At 35.6% G+C, this 23,298-nt stretch overlaps 2 protein-coding genes across 3 annotated transcripts; one reads left to right on the top strand and one right to left on the bottom strand.

Moving 5' to 3' along the window:
- Positions 1-5,986: 5,986 nt before the first annotated feature.
- LOC135681027 (outer mitochondrial transmembrane helix translocase) lies at positions 5,987-17,033 on the bottom strand. Of its 2 annotated transcripts, none has more exons than XM_065195286.2 (14): positions 16,948-17,033; positions 16,494-16,669; positions 15,342-15,383; positions 13,075-13,182; positions 12,222-12,291; positions 10,698-10,766; positions 10,160-10,248; positions 9,851-9,893; positions 9,467-9,547; positions 9,201-9,316; positions 8,294-8,344; positions 7,552-7,627; positions 7,161-7,221; positions 5,987-6,207 (listed from the first exon to the last, which is right to left on the bottom strand). In XM_065195286.2, the coding sequence occupies exons 2-14, from the start codon at positions 16,638-16,640 to the stop codon at positions 6,090-6,092; spliced, it is 1,071 nt and encodes a 356-aa protein (XP_065051358.1). In that variant the 5' UTR covers positions 16,641-16,669; positions 16,948-17,033; the 3' UTR covers positions 5,987-6,089. The 2 variants fall into 2 exon arrangements, with proteins under 2 accessions (XP_065051358.1, XP_065051359.1); XM_065195287.2 differs by lacking the exon at positions 5,987-6,207 and adding an exon at positions 6,214-6,674.
- On the top strand, positions 16,991-23,019 carry LOC135681029 (small ribosomal subunit protein uS11). Its single transcript, XM_065195289.2, has 6 exons — positions 16,991-17,084; positions 17,196-17,256; positions 18,591-18,679; positions 19,045-19,206; positions 22,117-22,193; positions 22,918-23,019. The coding sequence occupies exons 2-6, from the start codon at positions 17,197-17,199 to the stop codon at positions 22,983-22,985; spliced, it is 456 nt and encodes a 151-aa protein (XP_065051361.1). The 5' UTR covers positions 16,991-17,084; position 17,196; the 3' UTR covers positions 22,986-23,019.
- The last annotated feature ends 279 nt before the right edge of the window (positions 23,020-23,298 follow it).

Raw genomic sequence — 23,298 nt, 5'->3', positions numbered from 1 at the left:
GGGGGGCTTTTTTAGAGTTTTTGCTTGATAAGGGAGGACTTAAAAGAAAGGGGGGCTTAATAGAGAGGGGGCTTAATAGAGAAGGGGGCTTAATAGACCATAACGACGAAGACCTTGAAACGAATCTGAATGATAAAAAAGAACTTTAGGTTGATGACATTCAAGATGACAGCAATATTTTTGACAAAATGGACAATTTCGTACAGTCGCGAGAGACTAGATTTCGTTTTCATCAGTTTTCAAAGGTGTTCTGAAAGTTGGATTAAGTGATCCCTTCCCTTACCACACAATTGCAACATCGTCCGTAATTGTGATGATTGAGTGCAAGAGGTATCAACTCACGCTCGGCATGTAAATGATGCTTAACATTGCACACTCTAGCAGCTGCTTTCACAAGATACATTAAAATGAAAACATCTTTCACGTACATACTTGTATATTATCTAACACTGGCATAATTTCTTACCTGATCATATTTCAGAAAAGCTCTTAAAATTGCGAAAGTTGGAGAACGTTGCCAAACATATAACAGAAGCTCCTTAACAGTACAGACTTTTGAAGATTAATGGTTTTTAGAACGTTTTCCTTTTGCTTGCATTTGTGCTCAATACTTACTTTCCAAGGCGTGGAAACATATCAGCTCAAATGACATTCTTGAGTTGCTGAATAACACATGTGTAAGAAAACTTCAATTTCAAGCAAGCTAAATTACGACCATCAGCCTTTAAATCTCACGTGCTTGAAAACTGCAGATCCGCCATTTTGATGATGTCATGCAAACTTTAAATACCAATATCTCGTTATCTGCAAGTCTGATAGAGTTCATTCTTTAGAACTTTTTGCCCCTAATACAATGCCAAACATGATGGTGCGAAAGATTTTACAGAAGTAATAAGTAAAAATTTTGATGCAAGGAGAAAATTACGTCATCGATCACGTGCTTTCTATTGTTTTACAAAAATGTATCCAAGGCTCAAAATGTTCACCAAGGCTTCAAGTACCCCAATCAAGTAAAAAAACTAAGGTTAGGCACTTTGCTCGATTGTTGTCGAAAATTCCCTGTTTATATAAGATCGAACTGTATAAGTAAGTTTTTTTCATATCACGGGCAATTTTCAGGATAAGATTCTCTCTAGGGCTCGAAATATGCTTAGCACTATGCTTATTGTTTGAGGTTCTTAGCATTGGTTTGCTTATAAAAATTTTGCTTTCTTAATCCAATATAAAATCTGGCGATTGTAAATGAAAATAAAAGCAATTATTCGACTTCTGTTCGCTGCAGGAATCACAAACATGCTTAAACAAGATACAATCGTTTCAAACAACATAGGACCTAAAGTATAAGCCATGTGGAGTACAACAGGAAGTATCTATTTGTCCGAAAAGATTGGCCCCTAATCGTCCAAAAAGAAGTGCTAAACCCCTTCTTCAAAAGAAAGGTTTTCAAGCAGTTTCTTAAGATTAAGGAGGGTTATAAGTATCATGTTTACATATAAGTATCAATTTTTTGGTCAGCACAGGGTTCGGTCTCTTAAAGACGGTTTCTTTTAAAACAGAAGTACCGATTTGCAAGATTCACAGATTATTTGTTGTTTGTGAAAAATGATTGAAATCAAGCAGCCACGTTGTCAAGAAAAATAGGAATAGCTACCTGACCCGACAACACTGACTTTGATTGACTGGAGAAGGGTATCGATTGAAAAGCAGGTCACGCTGTTACATTCCATGCTGGGGCATTCCATGCTAGCAATTTCATGCTGGCAATTTCCATGCTGAGATATTCACTACGATATAATATCAACAAATACAAAAAGAGCCTACACTTGATACCATGTTTGAAACAACGAAAAATTAAAGCGATTGAAGGTATTCATGTCAATATATGTAAAGTCAAGGCAACAATGCTGACATAAACATTGCTTTCAGTTTCCATGACATTGAAACCTTCATTAACTTTCAACTTGAGCAATGCCACTTGAAAGTAGCACAAAGTCTTTCTAAAGTTTTACATCTTAGCAAGTCAGTGTTCTAATTGCAGTTATAATGGACCGTAAATATTTTCGCCTTCCAGCTATTGTTACGAAAACCCAAGAAGACATACCCGGCCTCGACGCCATAGATCAGCTTATCAAAACAAGGCAAAAAGAGGAAGGAGGCGGTAATGGCATTAGATGCTGCTTGGAGATAAAAAAGGTTGACAAACTGCCCTCCATCAAAAGACCGGAGCACCTGATCTATCTTGATAAGATAAGCGCACGGAAAAACAAAGCTGCTGGAAACTACGAAAAGAAGAAACGAAACAAACAGCAAGTTGGAAAAGAGAATGTCAATGGAAACAATGTTAAAATTAAAAGGAGAAATAAAAGAAAAAGTAATAAAAAGACAAACGTTTTATCAAGCTTCGATGCTGACAATCACTTAAAAACGAACAGTCCCAAAGAACAAGCTAGGGCGAAGAATGGCAAATTGAACAAGAGGAAGATTGAGGCTTTAGAGAAAGAAAACCTTAAAGAAATCAGTAGAAGAATAAAAGAAATCGGCAGGCTTCGATTTGAACACGCAGGCTCTACAAAACCAGAAGGCCAACCACGAGATGCAGACAGAGAAAGAGAAAACAATGGTTCCAAAGGGAAAAAAGAGCGGAATCATCAAATTTCAATTATCATACCATCTTGAAAGCAAGAAGCGGCAAAAGTAAACTAAAGTCATTTGAGAAAATAATTAACCGAAGAGGTTGTAAATTTGAAAGTGTTAAAAAATGTTTAGAAGAAGAGAGGCGCAAGTTGTCATTAGCTTTCTAGCAATATACCATTAGTACGGATATACCAATTGACCAAGAATGTTGCCATTCAGCATGATTTCAAGAGGCAAGGTGCACAATATTTTTATTAATATACAAATTTAATGATGACCAGCTATATACTAAATGCATGAAAAAACTGTATAAACAAACTCAATATACATTAATCCTACGCTATCAACAAGGCAAGAACAAGGATTCTTTTTCTATCTGCACATTGGAAATTTCACTTGCTCATTCTGCTGATGCACTAGTTTTCTTTTTCCATTTTGTCCTCGATCAATTCTTTCTTAATATCTTCTTGGACTATTTCAAAATAGGAAACTAAATTGCTTTTAGCCTCGAGTTTCCTGGTGATCGAAATCGTCCTAAAAAGTGTAAATATACCTGAGAGATGCTGAGCTCCACACTTTATAAATAGATTAGTGACAAATATAATCTTTTTCTGTGGGTTAATGTGTCTACCGTAAAATCATCCCTCGGAGTACCAACGGCCTGAATTTTGATAAAAGGTTTTCACATGGCCCGTGCTTAATGCACATTAAATTTTTGTCTTCGGATCTGTCGTGACTGGAAGGGACATGGTGTGAATTTTGATTTGATGCGAAGCATTGAACGACCAATGAATAAAATGAAAATTTCTGTTTTTTGTCAAGTTTACTTATTTCAGCAGCAGTGAAATTTTTTGCAGGGGCGGGGGCTAAATTGAGAGAGGAGGCTAATTAAATTTTATTTCTGAAAATGTGGGGCTAATAAGAGAGGGGGGCCTAATTGAGAGGGGGGTTAAAAAGATAATTAACGCTATATTGCTTGTAATATATGAAGACTACCAAAACATGTTTGCTGTAACAAGTACAGTACTCCAGTGGTGGGTATTTTTGTGCTTGTACACAGCAAACCAATATGATTCGATTGAAGAAGTTGATGTCATGATGTCATAGAGGTCATGCAATGATTAGCATTGGAAATCATATGGGATTTCTACTTTCAGATTGTCTGTTAACACGGCCTTGTTCAAAATTGGAGAGAGTATGAAACCACGGGCTCCATGGAAGGGATACAGAAAAATAGTCTATTTTACAAAAGGCTACTACTCCAATGGTTTGTAACCAAAAGCCAAAGCAAATTAATGGAAACATGCAATTGCCAACTCAGTTCAGACGTTTTGCAGAACGAAGGTGATTGCTGAACTTGCCATCACTAATATAAAAGGGTCCTCAGGATCTTCTTCTTCTTAAAGTATCATATCCAGCAAGGACATTAATGATCTTGGATGCCCTCCAACAGCGACCCCTTTTTGCTATTATCATTTCAATTTCTGATATCCCAATCTATCTACTCAGATTACCAACATAGCTTAACCTCTGCCTCCCCCTGCTTCTTCTTCTCATACTTTCTAGATGGCTGAATTTTCTGACTTGGCTTTTCTCCTATTTTGCTGAATATTTTGGTATTACTTTCCTTTGCTGTTAGCCATACATTCTGTTTTCTTATAATTTATTGATAAACCATTTTGCTTGCTGCTTTCTACTAATGTATCTAGCAAATATTGGAGCTTATCTTCTGATGTAGCGATAAGAGCAGTATAATCAGCACAAAGCACATAATTGATGTTATGGCCCCCAATGATTGCTCCTCTAATTTCTTTGATCTCTCTGAGGATGCTGATCCTTAGAATGGAGATCATAAAAACTAAGGGCCAATGTTAGGAGTAGAAATAGACCCAAAAATGTTTTCTAACATTAATAAAAAGTTTTGTTTACCAGTCTGTCATAAAGTGTACCATGCCGTAAAGTATACGATGCCGAGCTGTGTACGCGTTTGGTGCATAGATCAGGACGTTTTTAAGTTGCTTCCCTGAGTTTCACGCTTAATGCGATCATAAGGTTTTACACACTATCCTTTCAAAACTTACACAGCCTGAACTGGAATTGTTAGCTATGATTAGAAAAGTTAACATGTTTATCGTGTGAATGCTTAATTAAGCAGTTTTCTATCTTTGTTGGTTGTGTCAAAGTCATATTTTCTCTATCTTTTCGTATTCTGTAGTATTTCAAACTCCAAAAAAGCACCTGGAAAAGTAACGCGACCCAAATGTACTTTTTCCTAAATTCTACAACCAAGAAAGTACGCTGGGCAAACCTTTCTTAAGAATGCCAGATTCCAGATCACTCCCTGGAGATATACTTGTGTCAGCATTTCTCAATTGTATTGTTATCAGTAATTGCAAGACACAAATTCTGAACATAGATGTAAGCATAATCTGTAGCATGGTGTTGTATCTTACCTGCTCTTTTGACTAAAGTATAACCTTATATCTAGCAATAAATACTATCCTATGCACAAGTTTTAACTAGCTTCTTGGACAGCTCGACGCAATTAGTTCTAACAATGCATATTTGCCTACTTCAACTGCAACACCGGGAAAGATTGACATAGCAAGGAAGTAAACAATAAAAAAGTAATGAAATTAGTTTTACTTTTATTAAGTATGTTTGCACTCAACCAGAATTAACAAATTTAAGTTTCCTGGTGATTTTCTTGACTTATAACACTTTTAAAGTAAATACTGGCATCATCTGAAAAAAGATACAAATCTTGAACTTGTTGTTAGAATGGGAACAAGAACCTACTCCTGTGGCACGCCATATTAGATTTTTAATACCTTGTAGCCATTTAATGTAACATACTGATTTATGTAAGATAGTAAGGGCGGAATCCAGAATAAGGTATTCTATATGATTAAGGGATGTACAGGTTAACTGATTGAGGGAGCTTATTTTAACAGCACAAAAAATTTCAAAATAAAAATGGAGGTTATACTGAAGCTCAGCCATGGAGGTGAATTCCCATCCACAACAGCAATTTACAGCTGCTCTGAAAGAGCTTGAAAAATATCATTTATTCAATAATTGAAAATCAGCCAACCCCGTGAATTTCACCCCTAGTCGCGGTTCCAAAATAGGATGGAAAATTGCGTATATATGTGGAAATGAGAATGGCCGCGCAAGCCTTACATCCTCTGAACCTAGGTTTACGTGAATTGAAAGGAAGACAGTTAAAACATTTCAGTTAAAGAGAAGAACAGTAACAACTCTAGAAGGTTAATCTTACAAATCAAACCACATTGAACAGTTTCTAGGGGCAGATGAAATATGTTAGAATCTTTCCAGAAAAGCAAACGCGTCCATATACTGTGGCTAATTCTAAACAACAATCGCTCTCAAAACTGACACAGAATTACTCTATCAAAAATTACAAAACATTGAACGATTTAACAATTATAGCTTTAATCGAACAAGCCATGCGCTGCAAGCTGAGCGTGACTATTTTGCATTCTTCCGAAACTTTCCAAGAAGTCACTCATTGATATTGGACCAAGTGAAGGCTCCTCCGTTGCATCACACCTGTAGTAAGCATGAGTATCCTGAATTATGATGTTGAAGAGAAAGGCCATGAAGTATCTACTATAGACGGCGGGAGATATTTGAAGTTTCCAAAATATTTTGGAAAGCCCTGATTAAAAAGCAAATCTTTCAATGATCCACTGCGGATAGGTAAGAATTTTTCCTGATCACTCACAGTTTAATGTAGCCCCATGATGTGTGCTGGCTTTATACCTCTTTACGCTTGCTTTGTTTGCTTGAGTCTTCAGCAGAGCATCCAATCGTAAAAATTCTTCTTCATTTATCTTCATAAATATATTTTCTTTAAATCATACATCCAAAAAACAACCGAGAGAATTCCCCGTTTCACCTCACATAGTATATGTTACATGTGATCAGGTACTACATTGTCTTGTTATGGATTCACCTTGGAAAATGACTGAATAGAGTTTGGGTGACTTGAATATAAAAGAATTTGACTGAACTGTCTGAAAGTAAAGAACTAGAAAATTCAAGTTCATATTTGGATTGAGATTTTGGCAGTGTTTAAGAGTGTTTCGTTGACGTATCTAAGGTTCTAATGACATGAATACAGGCTAAACTGTTTCTCAAAAGCTAAATGACCCTGTACGAAAAGTTCTCAAAAGGAATTATTTTTGTGGCCCATCTACAAGTTGAAAAATTTTTGTGGCTCCGCCTCCGGTAATGACACAAAATAATTTTGTGAATAGCAGAGGCTAAAGGCACTGATGCAACATCACTCCATGAACAATTCGCACAATAAATGGCGAAGTCTCAACTTTTGCCACCTCGTCATCTTCAAGATTTCATCTTCAAGATTTCATCTTCAAGATTTCATCTTCACTCAAGATCCTTCATCAGATGTACCGAAAGGATATATTTAAAACAAAAATATCACATTAGACGTATGACTACGATATTTGAAGACTGGACAGAAAATGCCATAAACATACCATGTAGTTTGTTTTGTATTTTCGGTGACACTACGAATACAATTAAGGGCAGCCAGTCTGCCTGCAAAAAAAGGTGTTTTACCTTGAATGGCGAAAGGAAAATTGTTAACATAGCCTGAATGAAACAATAACAAACTGATATGAATGAACGATAACCACAAACAAAGCTTTAAGAAAAATACTGTTTAAACAAAAAAGATCGGGATCTACTCTATCACTGAGTAGTATGCAAGGCAAAATATATGTCCCTGCTTTTCCGGTCATAACTAATTGCGGCGATAAGGTGCAACGCGAGAAAGGTTCCAGTAGTATTTATGGCCAGATAGCAGCATTCGGACGGTGCAGATGAAACGCTATTAAACTCGGTGCAGATAAGCAGTACTAAACTTACAAAATTCGTTTATGTCACTGCCAGAGCATCCTTTAGTCATCTCTGCTAACTCTTCAAAGTCCACATTGACATCAACCTACGCACGGGAAACAGACTATTTTTAGGACGAAGCAGCTTAGCAATACAGTACTGGGAAAATTTATTTCAAAGAACAATTTATATTATCATTCGCTAATTTGGGTTCAAGGCAAATATTGGCGATAACAAGGCTAGGATAGGACATTTTACGATAGTAGATGATATTTCAAGAAAGATATCAGTGCATATTCTCAGTTGACTTTCAAAAAGCTTTATTAATGCTTTCCTTCTTCATTAATAAACTGTATCCTTGAAATTTAGAAAAACAAAACAATTTTTATAATTCCCTGCCAATCTATTTAAGTTCCAAGGAAATACCCCATCAACATAACATTCTTGTAACAAAATACTTGAAACAGACAATTTCAGCTTTCTGCAATTAAGTTTAAACCTAACATATCCATGAAAATACAGCTTAATCCGGCAATGTAAGGAAAAGCACTTTGATCCGGAGCTAAAACACTGCTTGCCAAGATAACAGTGTGAACGAACAAAGGAAGACACACTGTAATTTGATACGGTGGCAGACCACTATGCAATTTTCATATAAATTTCACATTAAATCCATAAAAATAATAAAATAACAATAATAATAACGGCAATAAAGACACAGTTGGTAAAGATGACAACATCGGGAACGATGTGTCCGACGAAAAGAACGCACCTTCTCACCATTCAAAATTATTCGGAGTATTTCAAGCCGCTGTTCTTTGTTCTAACAAAGATGAAGAAGAATCAGGGGGCTTGCTTTGCCGACGTAATGTAATAAAATATTGGCTATGCAAGAAAACAAGAAAGCAATCCCTCATCAATATCGTGCTTTGCAAAGATCTGGATCCATTTTGGCATAAACTCTATTAATTGGTCATGTACAATTTTTTCTCATATCTTAGAAAAACCTGTGAGTATTGAAAAAGGTCTGAAAAAAGACATACCCTTTTTCGATCCAGTTTTATAAATAGGTTTTACCCTAGCTGTTTTCTTGTATCAGAGTATGGTTTAGCAACACCGATAAGAAAAATAGAAACATGAGCGGGTTCCTAGACCTAAAAAGGCAGTTCACACAGTCGATCACAACACACTCCTGTCCAAGTTACCCACATATGGTATCGCAGGATTCATGGTCCGACAGAAAACAGTCTTACCCAAAACATAGTGAGACATCGTTGTGTTAGAATATATTTGTGGGATGCCGCCATGGTCGTGCCTTGGACTTGTTTTGTTTATTATTTAACCAACCACTTTTTGCTTGATGCCTTTTATAGCTGTGTTTGCATTAAAATCTGCCATTTTTGTAAAAAAGAACTTTTGTAAAAGTCCAGTCTTCACTTACATGTCAACTCTATAATGTTATAATTAGCAAGGTTTTTCATCTAATTGAGCTGGAAACATTGTGAAGTATATAAGCATCTACATGGCAAAAGATTCAAGAGAAGGGCAAATTTTACCGATGCAAATACATTAGAAAAATAATTGCAAGAATTCTGAGCAGTATGTGGGTAACAGACAATGAGTTTTAATCTAAATTTATAACAAAGGGTATCGTAATAGTGTAAAAAACGGCAACTTACAGGCATTGCCACGTAAAATCGACACGGCATCCTTCTTAAAATAGCTCTGTCCACATCATTGGGTCTGTTGGTGGCCCCCATAATGATGATGTTACTTTTGGGATTCGATGACAATCCTAGCGAAATAAAAAGAAAACAACAAATATTGAAATCGTCAAAAAGTGACATTTAGCGAGCTGTTGGGAACAAAGCAAGTTTCAGGGGCTTTGTCGAAGAGTTGTCAAGTGGACAGGACAAGAGTAGAAACAAGAACTAGAATTACACACCGTCCCATAAGCTCATGAACTGTGCCTTCATCATCGCAGTAGCTTCGTGGTCAGATGAGCTGCGTGAACGAAGAAAGGAATCTAAGACAAAGAGAAACGTTAAATATTGAGGAAGTGGGGAAACTTCAGAGTTGGAATGGTATTCACTGAGAAAGGGGCAATTGAGTGACAAAATGCCTTGCTAAAAGAGGGGGTCTTATAGAGATATATCCAGGGGCATTTCACTTGGAGAACACTTGTCTGGGATTTTCCCTGTTCTACAACAAATCGCTTTATAAGGTGTTACTTGAAACGTCTAATCCCGATGGTTCTGCAAGACTTCATGGGCTGGACTGAACTACGAGATATTTAACTAGAGACAGAGAGCTAACAGAAACCACAAACCTATTTCATCAATGAAGATAATGCACGGCTGTATCTTGTATGCCTATGAAAAGAAAATATTCGGCAACTAGGATATTTTAACTTTGACCAATCAAAGCCACAAATTTTAGGCTGCTAATCAGTTAATTGCGTTATTTGTTGTTGTCTTATATACATCTACCACTGTGAATATTCCGTTGTACTTACTAGTTATAACGAAAAGGAAAGTTTGGCCTCTTTGACTTATATCTTAGACGGCGTTGGAGAGTTTTAAAAAACTGCGGTAAAAGGGTTAGAAAGAGGTATGGTCGATACAAAATTCAGACTTACGAGAGAGAAAACAGCGTTTGCCAACTTCTGAGACTCTCCATACCACTTATCAGTCAAGGAAGAAATATCCAAGTTCAAAAATCTACAATCTTGAAAAATTTCAGAAATGAAAAACTAGGAGTCAAAAGCTTTCTAATCAAATGTTAGGTGCACCGGTTGTCAATTGTGTGCAAGAAGAGAAAGGAAGCGCAAGATAAAGGATGCTACATATAATCGAAGAAATAACAAAAAAATACTTCAAAACTGAATTTGAGAAAAAATTGTAAAAGATACATGGTGTCAGTAATAAATCTCACAACAGATACAGTCTCAACTTTCCTTTAATGAAGCAAAAACATTCATGCATTTTACCCTGCTACTTCACGTTGCGATGGTTATAAAAAGTGAAAAATAGGTTGCTAAAGATAAAATGAGAAGATTTGAGGCCAGTTACAGCAAAAACCCGTCCTTCTCATCGATCCAAGTTCTCTTCTTTCGGAAAAGAAAAACTTCGTACAGGCTTGAGGAAATAAAACCAGCAATAAAGTGAAACACAAACCAGCTTCTTTGGCTGTTGCCTTTGCAATCAATGTTTTACCACAACCAGGAGGGCCATACAGAAGAATTCCTCGAATCCAAAAGAAAAACAAACAGTAAATTCGCGAAAAGGGCACACAAACAGTTAAAAATTGTCAGTCATTTAAATTTTTCCGTGAACTTGAATTTAAACATTGAATGTTACTTTTGCTATTAAGACTGCTCGTCATTGGTCGAGGATTGTCCCGTGAATCCAACGCAACATAGCTTTGGCAGACTATGTTTTCAAGCAACAAGGATGAATCTCATGGAAAGCATTGCCTAATTCCCAATGCAGCGCCGTATGGTAGGATAATTAAACAGGCTATTGCAAAACCTTTTCAATCCAACTAAACAGTAAAGAAGCCGAGTAAATACGCAGGCAAACCAATTCTGAACACTGTTTTTTTACATTTGCAGAGATCGTAAAAAAGCCTCATTGATACAAAGATATATCTTTAGGCGGTTGCAAAACCACTCCTATTCCTACAGTCTTAACCAGAAGTGGCAACAATAGCCAGTTATCGATTACCATAAGCTTCAACAATGGTCAATTTTGTCTTAAGAACACTGAAAAAGACCTTTAAAACAAGCTGAAAAAGCATGCTTCTTTCATTCCATATTTGTTTTCTCTTACCAAGCATAGACATCCATTTTCTTTCTACCCCCAAATCATTATTTCTTATTTAAATCTGAGGTTGGCGACTTTTTTACAACACTCTATTACAAAGATTTCAACATCAGAGCTGTAAAAACATTCAGAACCTAGACACTAGGTTCGCAGAAAACATTCATAATTGGCAGATAAATTTGTTTGAACTTTTACCAAAAGAGGAAAATCATGCATAATCTAAGATTGGGCTCAGACAGGGAAAGGGACAAATAATTGTGTTGTAAGTTTTCTTAATCGTCCACTTTTGATTGAGATTGAGAAGAGATTGATACAACAGTTATTTGTTGGCTTAGAGCCTAGACAAATATTCAAAACATAAAATATATGCTAAAAATATACTGTCTTTCTTAGGTTATGATAGTAGGAGATAACATGCCCTTGAGATTTTCAAGTACACAAAGTTGCAAATCAACAATTCATAATTAGTACATTCTTTCAATTTTTTAGCCCTATTCAATGCAATAATGTCATTCAGCGGAAATTTCTTCCAAAAAAGAAAACTTTATTTATTTGCTTATTTATTGGATTTAAAAAGAAGCCCTGTTTATTTGGATTTTTGAAAAAATGAAAACCAGAAGTTCAGTTAGCCATTTTTCATAGAGAAGAAAATTTTAATGACACACAGCCAATTCACAACAGAAAACCAATTTTGATTTGCAGTGTCTGTAAAGCTACATGCATTTTGTACATGTACGTTTGATGATATCGGCATATAAACTTTAAAAAGGATTTGCTTGTCAATTTGCTTTTTTACCGGATTCCCTAATCAATTTTGATTAATATTTATATAACATGTTACTATTCATATAGTACTTTCTATTTGAAAAACATTACCTTTTGGTGGACTTAGTAACACAGATTTTGAAAACATTTCTTTTTTCTTGAATGGCAAAACAACATTATCCTGGAAAAAACAACAGGACCAAGTTCATCAGCAGGCCTTTTACAATATTTCCATTACTAATTGAGCATAGTGACAATGAAGTGCATCTGGTGACTGATTATTTATCATCATGATTTCTTTTAAATTGGTCAGCTAAGATTTCTAGTCCATGATATGCAGTTGCACAGAACACTTATGAAAACCAATAGATAGGATTGATCATCATACAGCTACAAAATTGAAAAACTTTTTTCCCATGAGAATTCAAACACTAGAACTTGCTTCATGGTTTATGTATTATCTAGTACAATAAAAATTGATTACAGATGCATGCTACACAGCTCATTTGAATTATTTGTTTTTTTAGAATTACTTAGACTGTCAGCTGACTTTAGCTAATGAGGTAAGTAGTTCTAAAACTGTGGTCCTAAGTACCTGAGACTGTGACTGCTGAAACTTTCAATTTGAAAAAAGTAATTTTGTAGAGGGTTCGGACTGAAAATGAATGAAAATCACTGAATACTGCCCAACAAGAGTAGTGATTCATATGGCTTATATCAGTTAACCATCTACTTAACTTTTAAACTCTTGCTTTTCAAATTGGGTCTATTTAAATAGGATTGTTCTTCCTTTTTTGTGTGTTGTTCCTGCCTATTGTTTAATAACATCATTGGGTAAGTTTTTCACCACTAGCATCATAGAATTCAGTGTATGGCCTCGTGCACTGTCTCCTGCTTTTTGCAAATGAAGTCATGAAACCTTACAAAAGCAATTCTTAAGTGCTAATAAGAGAAATCTGCATACCTTCATTTCCCTAACAACATCACTGAGTCCACCAATGCAGTCCCATGCAACTGACATTGACAGGGGATCAATGAGGTTGGCAGCAATTACCATCTCATAATCATTAAGCTAGAAAATATACACTTGTTAATGCTTTATAGACATGAAAGTAAAATTTGATTGCAAATTCAAAACTGTTTCAATAATCTGACAAATTAGAGTATATGCATATTGTTGAGTCTTAAGTAGATTCCATATAAGGGCTTCTGATTGTATTAAATTTTGGGCAACCTCAGTTAGTAGAATAGCATAATTTTAATGTTACCCTGATTGGCCCAGACACTTTTTGGTGTTAACTGGTGTTAACTGCAGTTAATTTCTTACTCGGAGAAAAGATATCATAAATAAATGCATTCCATCAATTAGAATAAAAAGCTCCCTCAGAAGATGTTGCCATATCCCCCATCAAATCAGGTCTTGAGGCCACATTCCCTCATCACAGGAGGTAGTGCATTGGCACAAGTTGCTTCACCTAACCCATACAAAATCCTAACTTTTGATATAGCTTAATAGACTCAAGTACAAACAGGTTAAAGTTCTGGGCAGGGATTGGACAAGAACAATTCATTTCCCCCCCACCATAGAGCCAATGCACCAGTCCTATCTTAGATACCTAAGATATAAAAGGGGAAGAGAAAACATTACTGTATTTAGAGCCTAGTGAAAAATAACAAGAACTTTGAAATGAATCTCATGATGTAAGCAGACCCTAGCCTAATAGAAAAGAATAAATAGGGATTTGAAGAAACACACTATGCTTGATATCAAAAGGGGGAGGAAGGGACGGGAGAAGAGAACAGCGTGGAAACAGCATACAAAATAAGCACAATAATCCCGACCCAAAGCAATTAAATACACCCATCTGAGTCAAGGGACCCACACTTTCGTGCAGAAGCCAAAACTACAGAACTCCTTCTTCTCTATTATTCCCAATGGCATCAAAGAAGCACATAAGGGCTTAAATACCAAATTGAAGCATGACAATTGACAACCAAATGAGAATAATACAAATAAGCTAAGATAAGAATCCCTAGCAAAATCAAAATTCTACAACAACCCTCGTGAAATTAACGCTGATAAAACTTCATTTGATCAGCATTCATAAAATTGTCAGTTGTCATGGAAAAACTTTGACTAACTTTCAGGGCTTGCAACAAAAGCTCTATTTTGATCATACTCAGTCTTTGTAACATGAAAGTAGGCCGCATGCAGCATTTCCTACATCTTGATTAAATTCCACATGTGATAGCGTACAATAGGAACAACTTTTTATTGGCATTTTTATTGTTTGTTATTCCTATTATCAGAAAGGTATTGCTTTAAAAGAAACCTTGTGTGCTATAAACTGTTGTACAGCACAGTGTAAATGCAATCCATCGATATAACTTTTGATTCAGATCAAAAGTTATCCAGCATCAAAAGTTATCCAGCACTGTGTAAATGCAACCTGAAGTATGATCGCTAAGATGGTGGACGTCAAAGCGGATATTCATAAAGTCCCTCTCTATATGAGGAATTTATGTAAATTGGGGCTAAAAGCATCTGTGATTTTTATAAAAACTGCAAAATCCTATTATAACATACTTTGGTATAAGGTTACATCAAATGAAAACAATTGTTATCCTGATCTTTAATGCACTACAAGAAATGTTTAAGGCGCAACATAAATGTCCTTCATTTAAAATTTTTTTGTGTACATAAAGAAAGGCCTTATAGAGCATTATTGTGGGATAATCATAATTTGTTGCACGATACCTGTGATGTTCCTGGGACTAGTGTAGTTCAAATACTAAGTGCCTATAAAATATCCATACATTCACAGTGGAAGTTATATTCAGCTACACTTTTCTGTCAAGATGTAGTTAATTCCACTTACTTCTGCTTCTGGTGCTTCAATATACTGGTTTTGTACCATCTATTTCACTTGTTTAGATGACATGGGAAAATTTGATGTGTTTCTTGAGAGAAAATTTATTCCTCCCAATTTACTGTTTTGCATATTAAGCGATCAAACATTCATGGTTGGATATGCATGAGTGCTGCATGATTATAAGTGAATCCTCACATCAAATATAAGGCCTGGATCATAGATTTTGACACCAGAATGTGCTATAAATATCTAAGAAAGGCCACACACAAGCACTGTCTGGGGATCAAATATTTGGATATTATTGTTCTTTCTTTTGCTACATAATTACATGCTGATACTATCCAGGTGAAGGACTTACCTCAATATCTTTAACACCAATACTTTTCATTAGTTTTTCAGCCTAAAACATACAAATTATCGAGTTGAAACAAACAGAACACTAGAAAACATTGAAACATAATCATTATTCAAACAATCTTTTGGTGGTACAAAACTTGTAAATGGCTTTGAAAAAAGCAAACATTTAGTAAACTAAAGCTTTTTGTCAGACACTCTTCAGAGTTTAAAACGTCAAAACATAGATCAAAAACTCTACGCACAGAACCCATTAGAAACAAAACCCATCCCCAAAGAGAACAGCCACCTCTTGCAAATTCGAAAATTACAACTAAAACCTGCGATTCTGCTATCGGGCAGCATTTACTAGAAAACCCAGATAGTGCAAAAAACTATAATGGCGACATGTTTTGGATTATTGGTAAAGCCCGATCGTCGTTCCACCTAGCAGTTTTAGAATCTATCTACATAAGCACGAAAAAACTGCTACTGTGTAGACAAAAGGAATTTGTTTTCACCTTAGGACTCCACTGGCAACATTCTAATAGGCAAGCGGCACTGATTGGTCAACCTATATAGTATTGTGCTCGTGTTTCTGATTGGCCTATTTCGATCAACAACTGGGTATATACATTTCTTAGCATAGAGTTTTCGATTTATGTTCTGACATTTCAAACTCTGAAGAGTGTCAGACGAAAAGCTTTTGTTTACTAAATGTTTGCTTTTTTCAAAGCCATTTATAATCATTATTATTCTATATATACATATATTAAATTCAGGCAGATACAATTCTGATCACTGATCTGTTGCCATAACAATTTAAAGCTAAGAGAATCAGTTACCACATCTTGTAAAACAAGACTGACCAATGACAGCTCTTTGGTAGAATGTACTAATATACTCAAATTGTATATTAAACATATAAATTGGCAATCAGAACATCATAATTAATTAACTGCTACATGAGTCATTGTTTGTGTTCGTTCTTTGTAAATTACTCTAAAGTAGCATTCCCTGTTACAATTAGTGGAATACCAGCATTCAGGCCTCTTCAACTAAGGCTACAAACACTTGTTCCTGTTCATAGAATGCTGTTTCAAAGCTGGCTGACATTCACAAGCTTATCATGCAAAAGCTAGTTGCTTCAACAGGGATCATGAAAACTGGCACTTACCAACTTTTTGGCTTCTGTCTTTTGCTTGTTTGTAGGGTCCAAAGCATTGACTATAAACTTTAAGGCATAATAACCAACGACAACAAAAAGTAACATCTCTCCACATGCTGTGGCAATTTGGGTGTTAGATATGCGAGTAGAGGGCATCTTCACTTGAAAACGCGTCTAGATATGGGCTAAAACAAAAGACTAACATGAGACAAAAGTGGACCTCTACAAGCTTGTGTGCTTGTCATTAGTGAGAGGAAAAGGCCTAAATTAAACTAAATCTTGAATCGAAAAAAACAAAAAAATCTATATCAGAGGTCAGCCAAAATTGCGTAAAATTATTTCACTAGTATTAGTTATCTACTGTGTTGCAACTGAAAACAAAACTTCGAAACTTTTGCTTCAATAAAAACTCCCCAAAAGGATAGTTTCTAAAGTTAGTTTAAAACATAGTTTATAAAACTACCTCACTTTGGCCTAGTTAATCTTTCACCTTTTACTAAAAGTTCCATGCGGAGGAACAAATAGGATAACTCGACCCAGGACCCTGACTTAGGCCTTTTTGGAGCGGTACAGCAGTGGACGCAATATAACTATTAGAAAGTGAGGGAAAATCTGCAAATTATAGATCCATCTTCAAACGATTTCCTTAAAGATTCGTTCATAATAGTAGAGAAGCTTGTTTCATTTTATAATAACATTATATTTTCTCAGAATGGCTCCTCGCAAGGGTAAGAAGGAGAAAGAAGAACAGGTTATAAGCCTTGGACCCCAGGTTAGTGCCTTCTCTGTTACAGTTTATTTGTAATATTAGTATACTTTCAATAGAATATAGAATCATGCTACGTAAATGGTAGAAAGCAAAGTAATTACAGTATCTCAAGTAGATGTGCCAGCATTTGTCATTTGGTATCTTTATCAGTTTCAAGGTTTAATTGGCCGGTCGGTTAAGATAATCTCTATATTGCTATCTCGATAATTTTGTTCCTAATGACTAAACAAATGTGATTTGTAAAAAAATGTTAAAGCGTAATAAAATCAAAGCTATGAGATGATCGGTTTGCCCCGCCAAAGTCTATTATGCAAAGTATATGATTTGTTTTTAATATATATATTGTTAGAAAGTCTAAATACTGGTATGAATATGTTGTGCTATTCATATTGACATTATATCTTAAAGTCTATGCGCTTGAAATTTATAAGATCTCATTTTGTTAGCTCTATTATTTACACATATATATATAATTTGGTTTGTATTTTTTTTCACCTGAAGACATTGTATTGCATAAATATCTGTGTATACCTTAATTTATAAGTTATTGTCTTAAATATCAGATATGTAGGATCTAAACCTAATTTGCAAGTACACTCATTTTTTTTATAAGAAACTGGCTATAAGAAACAAGTACTGGACAGTCAGAAAAAATTAAGAAACTTCAGAACTCGAAGCAAAAAAATTAAGAAACAATTAAATCGTGATAAAACTGAGAACAATGAAGTTTTGTAAAATCCAAGAACAAGATTGCCCTATTGGCCTATAACTTAAGACACAAGGGATAAAAATATACTTCCCACATCCAAATACAGCATCAGAAAGGAAGCGAATCTCTTGAAGTGATAAAAAAGGTCACAAACATTTCATAACATCATTCACAACATCATAATTAAGAAACTCTTAAGAGACCAAGAGTATTGAAATTTCCAGAACATTAAGAAACTGGAGTACTCAACATCGACCTATGTTTCTTATAAAAAGAAATGAGTGTATAAGGTTCAAACTTAGTTTGCAAATAGATTCCAAAGCCATCAATGAATGTTCACGTCACAAAATGCAAAGGAATCATTGATCAATCTTTTAAAAACATCATTATAATAATCAAGATTTTGGGTTTGGAAGCTGCAACCCTCTTGGTCAAATTGTAAATAATAAGCATTTTTTAGAAGGATTTGGAAACATTCTTTAAGGCAATAATCTGGGAGCAAAGGTTGAGAGTCATAGTATGATGTGAAACATGAACAATCACCACATCTTGTTTAATAAAACTCATTTTTTATTAAAATCCATGTAAAAACAAGCTTGATGCAATGGTGAGCTGTTTATATTTTTAGGCTGCTGCTGGAGAACAAATATTTGGAGTTGCTCACATTTTTGCCTCCTTCAATGACACATTTGTGCATGTAACAGACTTGTCTGGCAGGTGTGTATTTTTAAATGAATTTTTTGGCATGCATAAACAAGTTGTTTGAGATTATTTCTTGTCTCATTAAATTTATTGTGAAATGTTGACGTTTCTGGACTAGATAAAAATATCAACTATATAATTAAGTGAATAATTAATTGGATTCTAGTGAAAATCTGTCATGAATTGAGAGTTTACTGAGGGGAAATGTTAGCCTGTTCAGTTCTTAGGGCAACAACTTACATGGTCACTTGTCTTGAGTTCAGGTCTAGCGCTGGATCAGTCACTCGCGCATATTTTCTTTAAGAAGGTATATATACATGTTTAAAGGATTTGCCCTTATTCCTGCACAAAGACGATAGTTTCACGCTTTTTGGTGTTAGGGAAACTATTGCCCGTGTTACTGGTGGCATGAAAGTCAAGGCAGACAGAGACGAGTCATCACCATATGCTGCAATGTTGGCTGCTCAGGATGTTGCTGCTAGATGTCAAGAAATTGGCATTACTGCCCTCCACATCAAATTAAGAGCCACTGGTGGTAACAGGTATATACATATACTGGCCTTTATGGGTGTTTGTCTAGCTTTTGTAGCAGAAATTGGCAAGCTGCTTCTGATGTATCACATGTTGTGGTTCTTATTAGTTCAACTTAAGGCTAATAGTATGTTCATTTTTAGAATTTGACAATATTTCAATAACCCTAACAGACACTCTGAAGTAAAGTATACAACTAGTTACATGTATAAATTGCAGTTAGGGAAAGGCAAAAAAACAGCAGAACTAAAATTTATCCATAAGGTCATTATCCATAACAGAATTAAAACTACATTATGATACAAGTTTCCGTAATAATTATTTTCATTTTGTGTTAAAAATTACAGATCTTGACAGCGTTGACAGGCTTTTGTGGGGAAAATATGTACCAGGCTTGCTAACCAACGCACCCCTGAAAACATCCAGGCGTGTGACATTTCTTCACAAAACTTTTTGGTAATTATGATAGTTCTACGGAGAAATTGCCAACACGAAAATGATGATAGCAATAATTTGATGAAACTTACTTGGCTGAATTCTTACCATGACTACCTACATTATAGCAACTGAGCAATTTTCTAAACAAGTACAAACTGAGCTTATTCAATATATATATCAACAAAAAACGGCACTACAAGTACAGAAATATGTTTGCCATGTCGTAAGCAGGTTTCATCCGTGGGAACGAAATTGATATCAGGGGGCTGCCCATTGTTTCCCTTCTCATTCAGTAAACTGTTATAAAGGAAACATACCACAATTTGACAATTATTGGGGGGTCCTACCCCCCAGCCCCCCGGTTCCGACGGGCCTGTAGAGTCATTGATGCTGTGGCGTTCATCTGGTTGTAATGGCCATTTTTGCATGTAAATCCGTGCCCCGAGGGCCCTCTGTTATCAAGCATAACAGCTATTTTATGAACCTCACTGGCCAGATGCATAAAATATAATGATGACCCATTTTTCATTAAACCAAATTTCACTAAATCTAGATTTAAAGCATAAGGATGTCTAAAGAGGGGGCCGTAGGGGGTAGTGAAATCCGCAAATAATCTGCTATTTTTTATCGCATCATTGGCAAATCTGCCAATTTTTATTGCATAATCGGCTGCTTTCGCTAAAATAGTGATCAAAAATGAAAATCTTGTTCAAAACACTAAATGTTCCTCTAAAAATTTGGGGACAAAAATGTCTGTTATAGTCTTCTGTGTTTGAATTTGTTCAATGAAATGCCATTAAGCCTTGAAAAGGTGCAAACGTTCGCACAAATCTCTTCACCTTTTTTGCATCATTAAAAGTGCATGTTTGCCAATTTATGTTTTGTATGTATGTATAGTGATAAATACACCGGGAATAAGTAGACCAGAATAACGGTGAAAAGTTTTGGAAAAGTTTGTCATATTGAGGAAAATTATGATGAAGGGACTACAATTAGGGTCATTAATATACGAGAATTCGTTATATACGGGATTCGTTATATTTCGAGAAAAGTTGTGCAGATGCAGAATTCAAGGGGACAGATATCTCTTGTCATGCCGGAAAATTAATTATACTTGTCACCAGGTCAGGTCTCATAATATCGAGATTCCACTGTAGATTAGTCCTATTGTTATTTCAAATCTTTTTATTTTATCTGCAATCCTGATAAGGTGTTAAGCCTCTTTGAAGTGGCATGAAATAATTGTACCAAGGATAGATAAATATATTATCTCATCTCAAAAACCCACAAAACCAATAATTATGAATTTTGCTCCCATAATAAAAGAAGGCGTGCAATGTTTTGCACTCCTTGAAAGCGGTAGGCGTGCGCCAGGGTGTGCGCGTGCGATCGCATGCCTTTCCGACGAAAGCCTGGTTGATAAGGATACTTCACCTTAAAACCTTTTTCCATAGCTTGAAATTATTTTTTCAAATGGTCTATTTATTACTTTAATCATCATTATCATGTTCATTTTTATGTCTGTTTTACATTTTGGCAGTTCATTAAAATTGACTTGCAGGTCAGTCTATTTTTGCCAAGTCTTTTGTGACACTTTTTTCTCTGGATGTTTTTGCTTTAGATCTGATTTTAATTCCTCCAATTTTTTCACATCTCCTTCTTTTATTATTCTGCATTTCTTCACCCAATTATCATCATCCTTTCTCTCAACATGACCAAACTAAGAAAGCCTCCTTTCCTGCATTAACTCACTAATACTCACCAGCTTTGATCTTTGTCTGAGTTGAATGGATCTCAGCCTATCCTTAAGGCTTACCTTACACATCCACAATATCATTCTCATGTCATTTTGCTCCATGCATAATAGGTGTTCAACTATAACTGGCCAATTTTCACTGCCATACACCATTGCATCAGGCCTCTTCGTAGAGATTTTAGTGTGTGCACGGCAAATCGTGCACCTCAGAGCAAAACTTTTCATCTAGGTGTGCGATTCATAACTTCTGTTTTAAATCATGTGGAAAAGCAGTTATATCAGTTCTATTGATGCTACAAGTTTTCTGTGCAATTTTTTAAACTTAATGGTGCAAAAGTATTATATATCTTTTATCTTTTAAGTGCTATCAACACACGCACAAGAACTTTGTTATTTTGATCCCAACACAAATTGTTACTGAACAAGCGTAGTAGACCATTAACATGTTTTCATTCTAAAAATTACTTCCTAAATGGTAACAGTGGCTAAAAAACACCCCTCCATTGGCTCCAATAGTGTCACCAAGGTAGCAGAATGTCTGTACCACTTCAATTTCTTCACCACCCAGATGCACATTCCTTATCTCAATAGCATTGGGTGCCTCTCCTTCCACGCACTTTTTGTGGTTTAAAATTAGTGTTATCTGTCAGCTACTATCTGTTTTCCGTAAATTAAATATGGATGAATGTCAAGCTGAATTAGATCCAGGATTTATTGAATTTTGCAGAACAAAGACACCTGGACCTGGAGCTCAGTCTGCACTGAGAGCTCTTGCAAGGTCAGGAATGAAGATTGGCAGAATAGGTATGCTGTTTATATGTCTGTCATTTTAAGATATATATATATATGTATATGGTCTGCATTTTTAAAAGATTTTGGTGCCACCGTTAAAGGGGAATTAGAGATTCATTCCAGGCGTAGAAGTGAAAACATGAATCAAGTGAAAGCAAACTTTGTATCAAGAAATTTCTTGATCCTGCACAGCCAGGAACTATGTTCTAGGCAGGTGTAGGAATCATAAGATGTGGTCAGATTAATAGGGAGGGCCAGGGCGCTGCTCAATAAGCACATCTTCTTTGTGTCCTAAAACTACCTTGGGTTGCTAAGTAGAAAATACAAAAAAGAAACAAATTATTATAATTGTTGACATTTCTGCTACTGGTTGAATTAATTTTCTCAGACTTTGTCCACTTCACTTTTAGTGATGCTGCAAAGTTGTAAAAGCAAGATTCAGGCTCAATATGATTTTTACTGAATTTTCAGCTTTAACCGATAAAGTTAATAAACCCTGTAATAATTCTGCATGTCATTCAGCTGTGGCAAATAGCTTCAACCCAATACACAAAACCAGTCCTCAAGCCATTAGGGCAAGTTAAGTGCCATTTGAGCAAATTTTTCAAATGCAACACCAAGTCTTCCTTATGCCATACGTTTTTCCCTTCCAAAGCCTAGACTCGATTGTCAGGATCCTTGACTGTAGATCTTGTGTGTTGTTAAAATATTTATTCCTGTTTGATTTCAATTGTAGAGGATGTGACACCTATTCCATCAGATAGCACAAGAAGAAAGGGTGGAAGACGCGGACGTCGTTTGTAAAATTTTGAAATTGATGAATAAAAGTGATAGATAATTTGAAGTATCTTTATTTGTTCCCTTGTTCCTGACCCCATATCACAACCTTCTCAAAGTCACTCTGTTCTCAATATCAAAGGTTCAAGGATCTTATTTATTTTCAGTAATTTTCTAAATCTTTAACCCATCTTCAGGTATCAGCAATGGCTTTGGAAAGTTCAAAAGTTTTGAAACATACTTGTGCTTTGCATGAGACACTCTCCAGAAGCCATGATCAAATGTCCCAACATTTCACCTATCATCATGTTTGGTGAAGAGTTAGATTATTTGACCACCA

The sequence above is a fragment of the Rhopilema esculentum genome, chromosome 18 (genome assembly GCF_057945365.1).
Source record: "Rhopilema esculentum isolate cy_ngs chromosome 18, ASM5794536v1, whole genome shotgun sequence".
Taxonomy (NCBI): Eukaryota; Metazoa; Cnidaria; class Scyphozoa; order Rhizostomeae; family Rhizostomatidae; genus Rhopilema; species Rhopilema esculentum.
This window is presented reverse-complemented; position numbering and strand designations above follow the sequence as displayed.

What these genes read in the sequence shown, in the direction of transcription:
- LOC135681027 (XM_065195286.2), bottom strand. Translation starts at nt 16,640, where the DNA reads ATGCCCTCTACTCGCATATCTAACACCCAAATTGCCACAGCATGTGGA. An exon ending in GTTACTAAGTCCACCAAAAG is followed by an intron (nt 10,767 to 12,221) that starts GTAATGTTTTTC and finishes TTTGGATTCGAG; the next exon opens with GAATTCTTCTGTATGGCCCT. An exon ending in GGCAACAGCCAAAGAAGCTG is followed by an intron (nt 10,249 to 10,697) that starts GTTTGTGTTTCA and finishes AAATTTTTCAAG; the next exon opens with ATTGTAGATTTTTGAACTTG.
- LOC135681029 (XM_065195289.2), top strand. Translation starts at nt 17,197, where the DNA reads ATGGCTCCTCGCAAGGGTAAGAAGGAGAAAGAAGAACAGGTTATAAGC. An exon ending in GTAACAGACTTGTCTGGCAG is followed by an intron (nt 18,680 to 19,044) that starts GTGTGTATTTTT and finishes TTTTGGTGTTAG; the next exon opens with GGAAACTATTGCCCGTGTTA. An exon ending in AATGAAGATTGGCAGAATAG is followed by an intron (nt 22,194 to 22,917) that starts GTATGCTGTTTA and finishes TTTCAATTGTAG; the next exon opens with AGGATGTGACACCTATTCCA.